This window comes from Bos taurus, chromosome 12 (genome assembly GCF_002263795.3).
Source record: "Bos taurus isolate L1 Dominette 01449 registration number 42190680 breed Hereford chromosome 12, ARS-UCD2.0, whole genome shotgun sequence".
Taxonomy (NCBI): domain Eukaryota; kingdom Metazoa; phylum Chordata; class Mammalia; order Artiodactyla; family Bovidae; genus Bos; species Bos taurus.
Genome location: NC_037339.1, coordinates 14,796,201 through 14,812,343, shown reverse-complemented (window position 1 = coordinate 14,812,343; position 16,143 = coordinate 14,796,201). Strand labels below are relative to the sequence as shown.

General features: G+C 46.9%; 2 protein-coding genes across 15 annotated transcripts in view; one reads left to right on the top strand and one right to left on the bottom strand.

The window, feature by feature from the left end:
* Positions 1–11,025, bottom strand: part of LOC132346790 (collagen alpha-1(I) chain) — a 70,310-nt gene extending 59,285 nt beyond the window's left edge. The window contains exon 1 of the mRNA XM_059892310.1: positions 10,055–11,025. Coding sequence (XP_059748293.1) covers positions 10,055–11,025 — 971 coding nt within the window. The remainder of the gene's footprint in view (positions 1–10,054) is intronic.
* The window catches only part of TSC22D1 (TSC22 domain family member 1), a 123,428-nt gene continuing 118,038 nt past the window's right edge, over positions 10,754–16,143 (top strand). For 5 of the 14 annotated variants that reach the window (XR_810103.4, XR_810104.4, XR_236611.5 and 2 more), the window contains exon 1: positions 10,851–14,080. Coding sequence is in view for 8 of the 14 variants with exons in the window: in XM_059892019.1 (XP_059748002.1) it covers positions 11,226–14,080 (2,855 nt within the window). In the remaining 6 variants the exon portion in view is untranslated. Of the gene's footprint in view, positions 14,081–16,143 lie in introns of all 14 variants that reach the window. The other 9 variants (XM_010810690.4, XM_010810691.4, XM_010810692.4 and 6 more) reach the window with 7 other exon arrangements.

The following is a 16,143-nucleotide window of genomic DNA, read 5'->3' as shown; positions in this document are numbered from 1 at the left end:
CTGAAATTTTAATAGACCTGCTGTTCTGCAGAAACATCCTGTGAAAAGTTCAGTAGTGAAAGTTCATGTGATAAATTATATCGACAATATTATTGCAAAATGTGGGATCTAAGAAATTCTTTACAAGTACTTATTGAGTTCCTATCATATGCTTGACAGAATAAAGAGAACTTACATCCTTTTTCAAGATGCTTTTCACTGGAACTATTCTTTTCAAAATGCTGTTTTTATTTTATTAAGTAATTGAGGATCAACAATGGGGTAAAACAGTACTATCCCATTTTAATCAAAATGTATATTGATAGAAGTGTAATCCGACAACTATTTTTTTTGTGTTACTTATGCATTGGATAAAAGGGGTGTTTAGAAACTCTTTAAAACATCAAAGTTAAACCACTGAGTTGGCATTATGGCATGATCCCATTCCTGTCTATAAATAACTGGAGCAAGAAAGCACCTGAACCTTCACTTCTAGTTTTTGACGGAAAGCTTTGCTGGCATCCTTGCAATTAACTTTATGTTTAACTCCGTGAAGGGGCTGAGTCAGCTATACATTTAATTTCTTGAATTTGACAAGTGTGTATACACTGCATGTATTAAATCAGTTTTGTTAGGCTCTTTTCTCTAAATCCTATCTCATGCTTTTCTCTGAAATTCCAACCTTTCCCCTTTAACTGTTCTAATTATATCACTTACATAGGAAGGTTTTGTAAACACCTTATGCAAACAGTTGCATTTAGCAGTCAGTGGTCATACACTTAAAAGGATTTTATCTTGTGCTTCTAATTTAGCTGCACATATCCAAGATTTTCTTTTATTTTCCATCAAAGGTATAAAAATCAGAAAAGATTTTGGCCTTTATGACTACTGATTTCCTGTTTTCTTCCACAGTGAAATTAACTGGGAATGTCAATTTAAGTATAAGTTACTGAAAACTATTTTATGGTTTTTCTCCTGAAAGATAACTGAGAGTAGGAGAAAACGAATAACCAAAGGAAAATTCCACACTGAGGAATGACTTCAACAGCCATTCTTTTTTCCTTGAGCTCTGAGACTTGAAATAGACCTGTGTTTGTGAACCTAATCTTTAAATACAAAGAAATATTGGCTGCCATGATCTGTTTGTACTACTCGACCTGGTTTTGGTTCACATATGGTGGAAGGACAGAGGTCTTCTCAGAATTGTAACACAAAGAAAAATAATGAATTTGCTTATTTCAATAACTTAAGTATTCAAAAACATATGCAAATACAAATTGGTCCTTAGAACGTGTTGGAAAGACTAGTTTATTATTGTCTCTATTTTACAGGCTCTCATGTTCAATGAACACTAATTGCTAGGATGGGAAAACATTTATCTTGTCCTGCATAGACAGTGTTCCCCAATTATGTGTGATTAATGCCTCTCCCCCTCGCCCCCCCAAGCATTTGACATCTGTTTTTGATCAGTGAAGGATCATCCAACTTATCAAGCCGTGGTTCTGTTCATTTATGTCCAGTTACTAGGCAGCTGTAGTAGAGATTCTAAAATGTACATTCTTTCCTAGAATGTTTCTACATCAGGAGAAAATGGTGTTCCCAGAGTCTTTGGACAAATTAAAACATGAGTATTCTGTGGAAATTTAACTTGGGAGCTAGAGTTGGCAGAAACCTGATTTAACAACGTGTCTCAGATGCAGCCCTGAAGGAAGAGAAGGTTACACTGCAGGAATTTCTATCTTAGCCCCACCACTTGTTAAATTTTAAGACCACAAACTCTCTGCACCCCATTTTCCTCACTTGCAAAATGGGGTAATTACAGCTCGTACATTATACAGTTGTGAGAATTAGAGATAAAACACTTTAAGCTGTTAGAAAATGTGTGGTAGAGAGTAGGCATTAAATAAATACTAGCTATCATCTGGGGAGATTTGGAGGGTTATTTGATTATAAACTTAGAAAAAAAAAACAACGAAGTTAACAAATTATCTTTTTTTAATGTTACTTAGTTCTGTAGCAGAAGTTAGAAAAAAATTTTTTTAATTTAATTGTGAGGAAATTCTCCAAATTAACACATTCCTTAGAGAAGACTGACTGTGGAAGTGTCTGTAACATTTATGTTGCTTCAAACAGGGAAGAAGTCTTTCATCCCCTTCATGTAGAAGAAATGCTGTGCGCAATTAGTGTGTATGCTGAATTATCTTCCTTGGCATTCAAAAGCATTAAAAGAACACTCATTAATATCCAAAAGAGCTTTGAAAAATACTAGTCTCTAGAGGTCATACTGTGTTTGCAGGAAAATCCTCAGCACAGAGGCATGGAATCTGCATTGAGGAGGGACCTGAGTATCCAGATTTAGGCATAAACCTTGGACAAGTTATTTAATCTCTCTGTGATCACTTACTTCTAAAATGAGAATGATAAAGCCTTCTCCCTCAAAGGGTAGAATTTAACGAGCTAATGTATATCAGTGTGCCCGCTGAACCATAAATTCAAATTTCTATACTTTTTAAAAAAAATAATCATGTCTCCTTTGAGGATATAAAATTGTTTAGCTGACCAGAAACATATTTATATTAAAGGTTTAACAAGTGCTACAAAATTGAATCAGTTATAAGTTAAGCTATACTCAGTGAAATGTGAATGAAAAGTTTCAAAATAAGTATTTTGTGCAATTTACAAAATTCAAAGAGCACATATGACTTCTGGTCTCATATTAACAATTTTCTAGAGAGCAAACTGATTTAATAAACATGCTGTACTATCCCCATGCATAAATTTCATATGTAAAAATATGACTTTTTTCATGTTTATAACTCATTATTAAAAAATTTGACTTTTTTAAGATAATATAATATCATATAAGAAATGAATCGCCAGTCCAGGTTCAATGCAGGATACAGGATGCTTGGGGCTGGGGCACTGGGATGACCCAGAGGGATGGTACGGGGAGGGAGGTGGGAGGGGGTTTCAGGATGGGGAACACGTGTACACCTGTGGCGGATTCACGTTGATGTATGGCAAAACCAATACAATATTGTAAAGTAAGAAAAAAATAAAAATACTTCTGTTTAAAAAAACAAAAGTTACACACAACTACAGCTGACTGAAGCCCTGGTTAGCCAGAATAATTACTGGAGTGGATCAATGGTGTATTTTCTGCACCTGTTTCTCTTTAGTATTTATCTTTGCACTCATAGCCATTCTGAGTGTAAGTATTCTCTTCCTGTTCCTCAAGGACACTACTTTTGGAGAATTACTTGGTTTTATTTTATTAAAAAAAATTTTTTTTTGGCACGCAGCGTATAGTTTCCCTGGATGTGGGCTCTTAGTTCCCTGACCAGGAATCGAACCTGCACCCCCTGCATTGGAAGCTGAAGTCTCAACCACTGGACTGCCAGGGAAGTCCCTGCTTGGTTTTATTTTTTAACTTAATTTATTTTAATGTATTTATTTTTGGCTGTGCTGGGTCTTCCTTGCTTTGTGTGGGCTTTCTCTAGTTGTGAGAGGGGGCTACTCTTTCTTGCGGTGTGCAGGCTTCTCATCGTGGTGGCTTCTCTTATTAAGGAGCACAGGCTCTAGGGCATGAGGGCTCTGCAGTTTCAGCGCAAGGAAGTCCCTTACTTGGTTTTAAATGCCCATCTATTTCACAGTTCTCACAAATAGGCAAATTAAGTTATAATGGTCAGGAAATTTTCTATTTTATGGTAGAAAAAATTCTGGAATTCTCCAGGCAAGAATACTGGAGTGGGTTGCCATGCCCTCCTCTAGGGGATCTTCCCAATCCAGGAATCGAATCCAATCTCCTGCATTGGCAGGCAGTTTCTTTACCACTAATGCCACCTGGGAAGCCCACTAAAAACTCCTGACATAGAGAAATTTACATGCTGGTTTGCAATGTCACGATAACGAGATTTAAGTGAACACTGCACCTGGGACTAATATGAACAATAGAGAGTAATTCAGAACTACTTCGGAGAAGGCGATGGCACCCCACTCCAGTACACTTGCCTGGAAAATCCCTACCAGGTTCGGAGGAGCCTAGTAGGCTACAGTCCATGGGGTTGCGAAGAGTCCGACACAACTGAGTGACTTGCCTTTCCCTTTCAGAACTATACCTTCAGAATGTAAATAGGTGAAATGTAGGCTTTCAAAAGACAAAGGTAAGTCCAAGTACTGGATTCAAAGGAGTTAATGACTTCATTCCACACAGCAGCGGGCATTTTGATAATAATGTAAAAAAACATCCAGACTTTTCAAATTGAAAGGTGGGAACATGATAACACCACCAGGTTGGTTTAAGGGCTTCTGTTTGTTTTTAGGGACTCATATTTATGTATCACTGGTCATAGGAATGCTGGCAATTGGAGAAAGAGAGAGACATTTCTCAAACTCAGGTTTTCCATATTTGCAGACTTGCTTCTCATATTTCAGTGGGACTTGAGGCTGCCTCACCAGGAATTTGAAGGTGAAACGGCAGATAAAAGTGAAACATGTTTCGAAAGACTGTATTTTCTTAGGTCTTACTGTTATCCTGGAAAAATGAAAACAAGTTTGTTTTAAAAGAAATAATACACCCACCCACCCCCAACATCAAAACAGCACAAAAATAACAATATTCATTATTACTGGTTATTAGAAATATCTGCTTTTACAGGGTTATCTCAATGAATCATTCTGTCCAACTCTGGAAGACTTGATTATATGTGTTTCTTCTGCTTCAAACCCTATCAGCACAATCATGGTGGATATTTAGGTGGCCCCAGGCATGTTAAGTTGTTGTTTGGGGGTAATTTAAAACTTTGACCTAAAAGCCAACATTTGAGGGACTGTGAGTATTTTCTTTCACATAGTAGCTCAGAGACACATTTAGCCCACTATATTCCACTGCACTTTCAATTTTTTAGGATACTTACTTCCTATTTTCCATTCAAGAACTATTTAAAAAGCATGTCAGAGTTTCATTTCAGCAATGAATGGTGGCCTTAATTGGGTGTATCTCTTAAAGCAAAGGCTGTTGTAGCCTTGAAACAGAAATTATTTTTGTAAATGGCCATCAGTCAGTGAGTCAGTTCAGTTGCTCAGTCATGTCCGACTCTTTGTGACCCTATGAACTGCAGCACACCAGGCCTCCCTGTCCGTCACCAACTCCCGGAGTTTACTCAAACTCATGTCCATTGAGTCAGTGATGCCATCCAACCATCTCATCCTCTGTTGTCCCCTTCTCCTCCCGTCTTCATTGGCCATAGTTATGTAAAAAAAATGGCCACAGTTATGTAAAAAATCCAATTATTCACCTATAAATTCATGAATATCATAAAACAAGTCTGATGTTTTCAAGTGAACTTGATTTTTACTACCATCTCCCTTTCAGTATTTGTGACCACCTACTTTGTATCTGGAGAAGGCAATGGCACCCCACTCCAGTACTCTTGCCTGGAAAATCCCATGGACGGAGGAGCCTGGTGGGCTGCAGTCCATGGGGTCACTAAGAGTCGGATACGACTGAGCGACTTCACTTTCACTTTTCACTTTCACACATTAGAGAAGGAAATGGCAACCCACTCCAGTGTTCTTACCTGGAGAATCCCAGGGACGGGGCAGCTAGTGCGCTGCCGTTTATGGGGTCTCATAGAGTCGGACATGACTGAAGTGACTTAGCAGCAGCAACTTTGTATCTGAGATTATTGATATTTCTCCCGGCAATCTTGATTCCAGCTTGTGCTTCTTCCAGCCCAGAGTTTCTCATGATGTACTCTGCATATAAGTTAAATAAGCAGGGTGACAATATACAGCCTTGATGGACTCCTTTTCCTATTTGGAACCAGTTTGTTGTTCCATGTCCAGTTCTAACTGTTACTTCCTGCATATAGGTTTCTCAAGAGGCAGGTCAGGTGGTCTGATATTGCCATCTCTTGAAGAATTTTCCACAGTTTATTGTGATCCACACAGTCAAAGGCTTTGGCATAGTCAATACAGCAGAAATAGATGTTTTTCTGGAACTCTCTTGCTTTTTCCATGATCTAGTGATGTTGGCAATTTGATTTCTGGTTCCTCTGCCTTTTCTAAAACCAGCTTGAACGTCTGGAAGTTCACGGTTCACGTATTGCTGAAGTCTGGCTTGGAGAACTTTGAGCATTACTTTACTAGCGTGTGAGATGAGTGCAATTGTGTGGTAGTTTGAGCATTCTTTGGCATTGCCTTTCTTTGGGATTGGAATGAAAACTGACCTTTTCCAGTCCTGTGGCCACTGCTGAGTCTTCCAAATTTGCTGGCATATTGAGTGCAGCACTTTCACAGCATCATCTTTCAGGATTTGAAATAGCTCAACTGGAATTCCATCACTTCCACTAGCTTTTTTGTAGTGATGCTAAGGCCCACTTGACTTCACATTCCAGGATGTCTGGCTCTAGGTGAGTGATCACACCATAGTGATTATCTTGGTCATGAAGATCTTTTTTGTACAGTTCTTCTGTATATTCTTGCCACCTCTTCTTAATATCTTCTGCTTCTGTTAGGTCCATATCATTTCTGTCCTTTATCAAGCCCATCTTTGCATGAAATGTTCCCTTGGTATCTCTAATTGTTTTGAAGAGATCTCTAGTCTTTCCCATTCTGTTGTTTTCCTCTGTTTCTTCGCATTGATCGCTGAGGAAGGCTTTCTTATCTCTCCTTGCTATTCTTTGGAACTCTGCATTCAGATGCTTATATTTTTCCTTTTCTCCTTTGCTTTTTGCTTCTCTTCTTTTCACAGCTATTTGTAAGGCCTCCCCAGACAGCCATTCTGCTTTTTTGCATTTCTTTTCCATGGGGATGGTCTTGATCCCTGTCTCCTGTACAACGTCACGAACCTCAGTCCATAGTTCATCAGGCCCTCTATCTATCAGATCTAGGCCCTTAAATCTATTTCTCACTTCCACTGTATAGTCATTAGGGACTTGATTTAGGTCATACCTGAATGGTCTAGTGGTTTTCCCTACTTTCTTCAATATAAGTCTGAATTTGGCAATGAGGAGTTCATGATCTGAGCCACAGTCAGCTCCCAGTCTTGTTTTTGCTGACTGTATAGAGCTTCTCCATCTTTGGCTGCAAAGAATATAATCAATCTGATTTTGGTGTTGACCATCTGGTGATGTCCATGTGTAGAGTCTTCTCTTGTGTTGTTGGAAGAGGGTGTTTGTTATGAGTAGTGCATTTTCTTGGCAAAACTCTATTATGCAGATAACACCACCCTTATGGCAGAAAGTGAAGAAGAACTAAAAAGCCTCTTGATGAAAGTGAAAGAGGAGAGTGAAAAAGTTGGCTTAAAGCTCAACATTCAGAAAACAAAGATCATGGCATCCGGTCCCATCACTTCATGGGAAATAGATGGGGAAACAGTGGAAACAGTGTCAGACTTTAATTTTTTGGGCTCCAAAATCACTGCAGATGGTGATGCAGCCATGAAATTAAAAGACGCTTACTCTTGGAAGGAAAGTTATGACCAACCTAGATAGGATATTGAAAAGCAGAGACATTACTTTGCCAACAAAAGTCCATCTAGCCAAGGCTATGGTTTTTCCAGTGATCATGTATGATGTAAGAGTTGGACTGTGAAGAAAGCTGAGTGCCGAAGAATTGATGCTTTTGGACTGTGGTGTTGGAGAAGACTCTTGAGAGTCCCTTGGACTGCAAGGAGATCCAACCAGTCCATTCTAAAGGAGATCAGTCCTGGGTGTTCATTGGAAGGACTGATGCTGAAGCTGAAACTCTAATACTTTGGCCACCTGATGTGAAGAGTTGACTCATTGGAAAAGACTCTGATGCTGGGAAAGATTGAGGGCAGGAGGAGAAGGGGATGACAGAGGATTGAGATGGCTGGATGGTATCACCAACTCGATGGACATGAGTTGGAGTGAACTCCGGGAGTTGGTGATGGACAAGGAGGCCTGGCATGCTGCGATTCATGGGGTCGAAAGGAGTCGGACACAACAGAGCGACTGAACTGAACTGAACTTTGTACCTAGGTCCTCTGGTTAAGAATCTGCCCGCGAATGCAAGAGACTTGGGGGTTTGATCCCTGGGGGGGGGGGGGGGGGGGGGGAGGGAAGATCCCCTGGAGAAGGAAATGGCAACCCACTCCAGTAGTCTTGCCTGTTAAATTCCAAGGACAGAGGAGCCTGACAGGCTACAGTCCATGCGATCGCAAAGTCTGCTGCCTCTGAGCAGGCACGTACTTCGTACTGAGCCCAGAACTCCTCGTTAAAAACACATAGTCCTACTTTTCGAGTTTAGTGAAGGAGAGCACGGAAAAAGCAATAATATATCAAAACTGATACAGGCTATACAGGGATGTTGAGCATGTGCTTCTCTATACTGCAATAGAATGGTGAGGTTCCTAACCTTTTAGGGGATGGAAAGAGGGGAAAAGTTTAGAGAAAGCTAAAAGGTAACATGCTGAATCTACTATTATGCATCTTTCAAACCCTGCCATACGTTTTTAACAAGCTCCTGAAATAGGACTGTAGATCTGGTCTGTGAGATTTAGTGAATCAGAGGTCTGACCATAAACGTTTAGTCCCTCAACACTAAGTTGAAAAAAAACATTTCTGAGGTTTCCTATACTGCGTTTTTGTTTTCTTGGTTCCTAGGTGAGAAGTACATTTTTGTTTAGGGGTCAAAAATGCTTAGGGTAGAACGTTTTAACGTGTAATGGCCAGAGCAGCAACTTCCAGTTAACTTGCCTCCAATCAAACCTAACCCTGCTTCGGTAAAACTATGCAGGTTTTGTTTTGTTTTGTTTTTTCTTTCTTTTTTCCAAACTGGAACTGCAGACAGTTCTTTTTCTAACCGCAAAGGTGGTCTTCATTGATCATTGTCCTCGCGTTGCCACCATGACCAGGCCACTTTGTCTTTCAAGTCAAAACCTATGCGGCCTACCGCCTGGACAATTACAGGGAAAGCTATCCCTATGGGCGATTAGCTCCACCTGTTGAGGTCAGTTCCCCGCCCCCCCCCCCCCCCCCCCCCCCCCCCCCCCCCCGCCCTGGGCCGGGCTGCTTCCCTCCAGGTTACGACGGATTGCAAGCGCTTCCTTTCTGGAGACGAGCTCCCTCCGGCCGTTGACTGCAAAAAGCAGCAACATCTGCCGGCTCGCTCGCCCCTGCCCGTCGAAGGGGTCGAGGGGACCGCATGGCAGCTGCCACCGCGCCGCACAAAAGGGGGCGCCGCTCGCGAGGAGCCACCGGCCTTCCGCGGACCCCGCGGCTCGGGGATATCCTCGGAGCCGGCGAGGGCGGCGCGGCCCGGGGGGCAAGCCCAGGTGCGGCGAGGCGGGGAGGAGGGCCCAGCCGCGCGCCTAAGAGGAACGCCTGACTCATGTCGTGGCGGCGGCGGACTCCTGGGAACTGAAACTCGTGATGCTGCTGCTGCGGAGAAAAGCCTCATTACCCATTCCGGAGGCGGGGTTTTCGGGGGGGATACACCACCCGGGGCGCGGACACCCGAGCCCCGGGGACCCGGCGGCTTCCGCGGGCCCCTCCGCCCGCCGCGTGCCCGCGCGCGCGCCGGCCGCGTGTGGAAAAAGGAGCGGACACGCCTAACCGGCGCGCGCTCCGCGCCCCGCCCCACCCCCCATGGGCCGACCCGGATTCTCTCCCCCGAGGCCGAAATTCCCCACCCCCCTACCACCGGCGCCTCAGTCAACCTTCGGCAATTTCCGCCGGGACACCCGGCGCTCGGCGAGGCCCGAAGACCCGCCGCCGCCGCCTCCTTCTACCGCCAGACCCGGCTTTATGTCTGCGGCGCCGAGGCGCATGCGCAGACGCCATCTTCCCTCCTTCTCCTCAGCCGGCCCCCTCCCGCCGCCGCCGCCGCTGCCACCGCCTCCGCCTCCTCTGGCCCGCGGTCGCCCCTCCTCCTCCTCCTGCGCTCGGGCGCTGGTCCCTCCTCTCCCGATGCCGCGAGAGACCGGGGGATACGGCGGAGCCGGAGAAGAGCACTAGTAACAACCACCACAGCCCCCTCCTCGCCCGCCGCCCTCCCTCGGCACCCACCCACTCACCCGCCCCGTTCGCCGACACCGACCAAACCCCACCTCTCGTTCCTTTGAACGGCGTCGGCTGCAGTCGCTGCACCAGCCCCGTCTGGCCACCAACGCCGCCGAGAGAGGAGTCGCCGTCGCCTGCGGCCCCCTCCCGCCCGGGCCGCGGGAGCAGCGGGGGTGAGAGGACCAACCGGCTGCGGAGGACGAGGACGAAGCGGCTCGCACCACCGCCGGCGCTCCTCAGCGCACGTCCCGCCGCCCTCCGGGGAGGCTCGGGCGCCGGCCCCTTCCTCCCCGAGGACGTGTGCCGAGCTGAGGCGCCTGCCCGGAGGGAGGAAAATGCTCGGGCTCCATGGCTGCCAGTGATGGAGCGGTCCCTGGGCTCCCGCTGCCACCGCCGCCGCCGCGCCCCGGCCGTGCTCCGCGAGGACCCGGCGTCTCTGCGCGTCCGCCCGCGCCCCGTTGCTGGGCTCACCGTACCGGGCGCCCCGCCGCCCGAGCCTCGCCGCGCCGGCCTCAGCCGCGGCCAGCGTTTCCTCACGGAGCAGCAGCAGCCGCCGCGAGCCCAGGGGGTTTGAAAGGGTCCGCCGGGCCGTGGGGGGAGGAGGCCCGAGCCGGGCCGGCGGGGCCGGGAGCGGAGGTTTGAGCGACACTGACTGAGCTCGGGGCTCGCCGCCGGCAGCCGCGGCGGCGCTGGGGGGCGGCGAGGGGAAGGCGACACTCGCTCGGCGCCGCCTTCGTGCAGGGCGACCGGGAGGCTTTTTGCAGCGGCCGCCGCCGCCGCCGACGGGAGGAGGGGCGGAGGTGGCTCCGGAGTTGTCCGGAGAAGGTGGGCATTTCTTGGCTTTTCCCACCCCACTCCCCTCGCCTCCCTGCTCCCCTGCCCACCCCCTCCCTCCCGCCCCGCACCCCACGTGAAGCGGAGTATAAAGGGGGTGTGAGGCCAGAGGGGAAAGTGGATGGCGAAGGACTGAAGGGGTACCCCCTTCGGGTCCTCGGCCGCCCCGTTCACCCTCGTCCATCCTCCCTTTCCGAAGCTCGCCCTCGAAGGCAGGAACGGCCGGCGCCTGCGGCTGAGGAGGAGGAGGAGGAGGAGGTGGGGGAATCGCGCCGGGCGGAGCGTCAGGTCCCGTTTTCCTCCTCGGCGTCTTGAATACAAAGATTACGGTGCAGAAGGAAATTGCACTCGCCTTCTCCGCCCCCCGCCCCGGTACCCAACACAATGCACCAGCCGCCCGAGTCCACGGCGGCCGCGGCCGCTGCAGACATGAGTGCTAGGAAGATGGCGCACCCGGCAATGTTCCCTCGAAGGGGCAGCGGCGGGGGCAGCGCCTCAGCTCTCGGTGCAGCAGGTACCGGCGTCGGTAGTAGTGCCCCATCTGCCGAGGATTTTCCGCCTCCGTCGCTGCTCCAGCCGCCGCCTCCTGCAGCATCTTCTCTGTCGGGACCACAGCCTCCGCCTCCACAAAGCCTGAACCTCCTTTCGCAGGCTCAGCTGCAGGCACAGCCTCTTGCGCCAGGCGGAACGCAGATGAAAAAGAAAAGTGGCTTCCAGATAACGAGCGTGACCCCGGCTCAGATCTCTGCTAGCATCAGCTCGAACAACAGCATCGCAGAGGACACGGAGAGCTACGACGACTTGGATGAGTCTCACACGGAAGATCTGTCGTCTTCCGAGATCCTTGATGTGTCACTTTCCAGGGCTACGGACTTAGGGGAGCCTGAACGCAGCTCCTCGGAAGAGACTCTGAATAACTTCCAGGAAGCCGAGACACCTGGGGCGGTCTCTCCCAACCAGCCCCACCTTCCTCAGCCTCATTTGCCTCACCTTCCACAACAGAACGTTGTGATCAATGGGAATGCTCATCCACACCCCCTCCATCACCACCATCCCATTCATGGCCACCACCTGCACCACGGGCACCACCATCCATCCCATGCCGGGGTGGCCAGTACATCCATCCCTGGAGGGCCGCCCTCAAGCCCAGTGTCCAGAAAACTCTCGGCCGCGGGAAGCTCTGACGGTGTTATGCCAGTTGCACCAACTTCTGCTGTATCATTGAGTGGCTCGCCGGCATCTGTCATGACTAGTGTCCGTGCTCCGAGTACTACCGGCAGCCTAGGTATAAATTCTGTTACGGGCACCAATACGATGAATAACGTTAACGTCACTGCTGTGGGTAGTTTTAATCCTCCTGTGACCAGCAGCATGCTTGGTAACGCTAATATAAGTGTGAGCAGTATCCCCAGTGCTGCTAGTGTGAGTGTCGGGCCTGCAGTGAGCAGCGGGGTTAATGTGAATATCTTGAGTGGCATGGGCAATGGTACGATTGCTTCCTCCGCGGCCTTTAACAGCGCTGCCAATGCAGCAGCGGGCATGACAGTGGGGTCCGTTTCGAGTCAGCAGCAACAGCCAACCGTTAACACGTCCAGGTTCAGAGTCGTGAAGTTGGATTCTACTTCTGAGCCTTTCAAAAAAGGTCGATGGACTTGCACTGAGTTCTATGAAAAAGAAAACGCCGCCGTACCCGCCACCGAAGGGGTGGTCGTAAATAAGGTGGTGGAAAGTGTAAGACAAAACCCGACCGAAGCGACTTCTGAGAGGGAGAGCACGAGTGGGAGCTCTGTGAGCAGCAGCGTCAGCACACTGAGTCACTACACGGAGAGTGTGGGCAGCGGAGAGATGGGCACCCTGGCAGCCCCGCCGGTGCCCCCGACCCTTCCAGGGGTGGCCCTTCCGCAGATGGACTTCAGTAGCGCCGCTCCACAGGGCATTTCAGCAGTTAGCATGCCTCAGAGTATTTCTCAGTCGCAGATCTCGCAGGTACAGTTACCGTCTCAAGAACTGGGCTATCAGCCGAAGCCAGGTCTTCAACCAGTACCTCTGCAAGCCGGTATTCAGCCGTCACCTGTTGGCGTGGTGGGCGTCACTTCGGCTTTAGGTCAGCAGCCTTCCGTCGCCAGCCTGGCTCAACCCCAACTGCCGTATTCCCAGGCGGCTCCCCCAGTGCAAGCTCCCCTGCCAGGGGCGCCACCCCAACAGGTACAATATAGCCAGCCGGCGCCAGCTGTGGGCCCTCCGATGGCCCCAAGCCATGGTACATCAGTGGCTCCGAACCCAGCCTCCGAGTATGTTCAGCCCTCACCGCTTCTCCAAACAGCGGTATCCTCTGGACAGCCCACTTCTGCAGGGGTGGCTGTTGGAGCCACGGTGATTCCTATGGCTCAGCCACAGAGCATCCAGCTCCCAGTGCAGCCCGCGGCAGTGCAAGCACAACCTGCGGGGGCAGCTGGCCAACCTGTTGGCAAGGCTCACACGACAGTAGCTGCTGTACCTCCTGGCAGTCAAATCGCAACTATTGGTCAACAGACAAGCCTACCATCGGCACTGCAGCAGCCCTCCACCCAAGTCACACCTTCAGTTATCCAGCAAGGTGCTCCTCCGTCTTCACAGATAGTGCCACCTGCTCCAGCTGCGATCCTTCATCAGGGAGTTCAGCCCAGCGCTTCAGGCCTTCCTCAACAACTGGTCATTGCACCTCAGAGTACCCTATTACCTGTGCCTCCCCAGCCACAGGGGGTCGAGTCGGTAGCTCCAGGAGTGGTTTCGAAGCAGTTGCCTGCAGTTAGTCCTTTGCCCTCTGCTAGTAGTATTTCTGTTACAAATCAGGTTAGTTCAGCTGGTCCTTCTGGACTGCCTTCTGCCCCGACAAACTTGGTCCCGTCACAGAATATAGCACAAGCCCCTGTCACTCAGAATGGTAATTTGGTTCAAAGTGTCAGTCAGCCTCCCTTGCTAGCATCTAATATAAATTTGCCTTTGGCACAACAGCTACCGCTCAGTTCTGTTCAGTTCTCCGCACAATCATTAGCTCAGGCAATTGGAAGCCAAATCGAAGATGCCAGGCGCCCAGCGGAACCCTCCTTAGTTGGCTTACCTCAGACCATCAGTGGTGACAGTGGGGGAGTGTCAGCAGTTTCAGATGGCAGTAGCAGCAGCCTTGCAGCCTCTGCTTCTCTTTTCCCGTTGAAGGTGCTACCGCTGACGACACCCCTGGTGGATGGCGAGGACGAGAGGTAAGCTCATGCTGTGTTTCTGCAGGCATTCAACAGATGCAGAGTTCCTCTTTTTAGTCACTGCATATGCACAGGGTTAGTCTAAAAGCATTATCTACTTTTTTCCTCTTTAGAGGTGAACGAGCATTTTTCTGGTAAGTTTTCTAGAGCAGGAGTGTGATGGAATGGTTTCAAACTGCTTAGGAAATGGTCTAAGTAAAACGTAAACAATACTTGACAGAATGGTTTTTGAACATTAAGAGTAGGTATGGGAGCCCCAAGCGGTTTTGTTATTTATGAGATGGTTTTTTAGAATTAATTATGAACAGAAGCTTAATTTTTGCCAACCCAGCTTAATATTTCGTCTCTTCTTTTGACTTACTAAAATCGTTATGATCATCTCTTGGGGGCAGAAGGGGAGGTTTTGGTTCCATTTGTTTCTCCTTCACTGGACTGGATGACCCAAAGTTCTACTGTGTTTGCTATTAGTCTGAAAAAGATCATGTTACTGCTTTTCCTAGTCAGATATTATAGGAAAGGTGACCTAAGCTGGGTTATACAGGTTGCTCTCAAACTAATTGACTGACTTTTGTGTACTTACTTAATGGTCGTTTTATCTGAACAGTAAAGAAATGGGAATGGTAAAAAATGTTTTATGGGGGAGGAGGGGCATACACTCTTAAAAACAGCCCAATTTATCTTTGACAGTAGTAGGCAGTATGTTTTTCCTTTTGCATAGTAGATCAAGATGGTAGCTGTTTTAAAGAGTAAAGAAAGAGAATGTCTTGGAGGGTTGAATTTATAGAGACATGAAACTGCCTGTGTTCTGCTAATCTACTCTACTTGTTCTCTTCTCTAACCAGAGAAATACAGAAAGCCTAAAATACATTACTAGACCATTGTTTTCTTAATAGGATTGGTAATAATATGGTGATCACATTTATTGAATCAAATTGTGTCTTTGAAGCTGGCTAGCTAGAAGAGTTGTGAAACCTCTCATGATACTACACGGCTTTAAATTAAGTTGATTTTTAAAGGAATGTTCTTTTCACAGATTTGCCTTACTAACCTTGATCAAAGTAATAGTTTTGATCAAGGAGTTTTGACAGAGGCTATTCATTTTCACTGTGGAACTTTGAATAAATGTGAAAGATACTTAAATATTTTAGTATTGGAGATTTTTGTGATTGAACTTTTATTAAGCCAGTTGGAACATTTACATTCTAAATGTATGTCTGTGGTTTTCACTTTGGAAAAATTTAGCATATTTCAAAAGAATTGCCATTTTAGAAAAACAAAGGCCAAATGTTTCAGTGAGGCCTTCTTTTTTTTTTTAAATTACTTAAAAGATATAAGGTAAAGGCATAGTTAATTGAAATAATTTAAATTCTTGCCTTTGAAGATTCTTATTTTTCTAAGTCATATATAGAATCTTGTTATCTAGCCACATGTATTCTGTATCATGTATACAAGGCTCTAACTTTAAAGAGAGACCTCTTCTAGGAGGTGGTTTCCTTAATAGTTGTATTATAATTGTTGCTAAACCTTTAAATTTATCAAATCATGCTAATACACATCTATAATTTTAAATAATTAACTTACCTCAGATATTCAGGTTTTCTAAATCTAGTGACTGTGATCTGAGTAAAACCCCTATAAGAACAGGTATATTATGTGGATGCTAAATTTAGAGAAGTAAAAGATGGGTGGATACACAAATGAAAACCACATACTTTGAATTCAAACCTGCCATGATTTTTACTAATTACCATTGTGGTCTCCTGGCATGACTTTTTCCTTTTTGTTTTCTCCTCCTGGTGGTAGGGCATGATAGAGCTTTCCATAACATGGTGTTCCAGACGATTAAAGTCAGATGTTGCTACTTACAACTTGGTTTTTAACTGTAGAGCTAGAGTCCCAGTTTAAGATAGTAGAACAAAATTTTTCCATATAGCAACTGAGGTGAGGACTAATGAGGGGCAAATTATGTAGAAAGGTTTGAAATTCTGTAATATCAAAATGACCCCTAAAATAGCTGTAAAGGTCAGATCTGGTAAATTTGTGTATTATTTTCTTGGCATTTT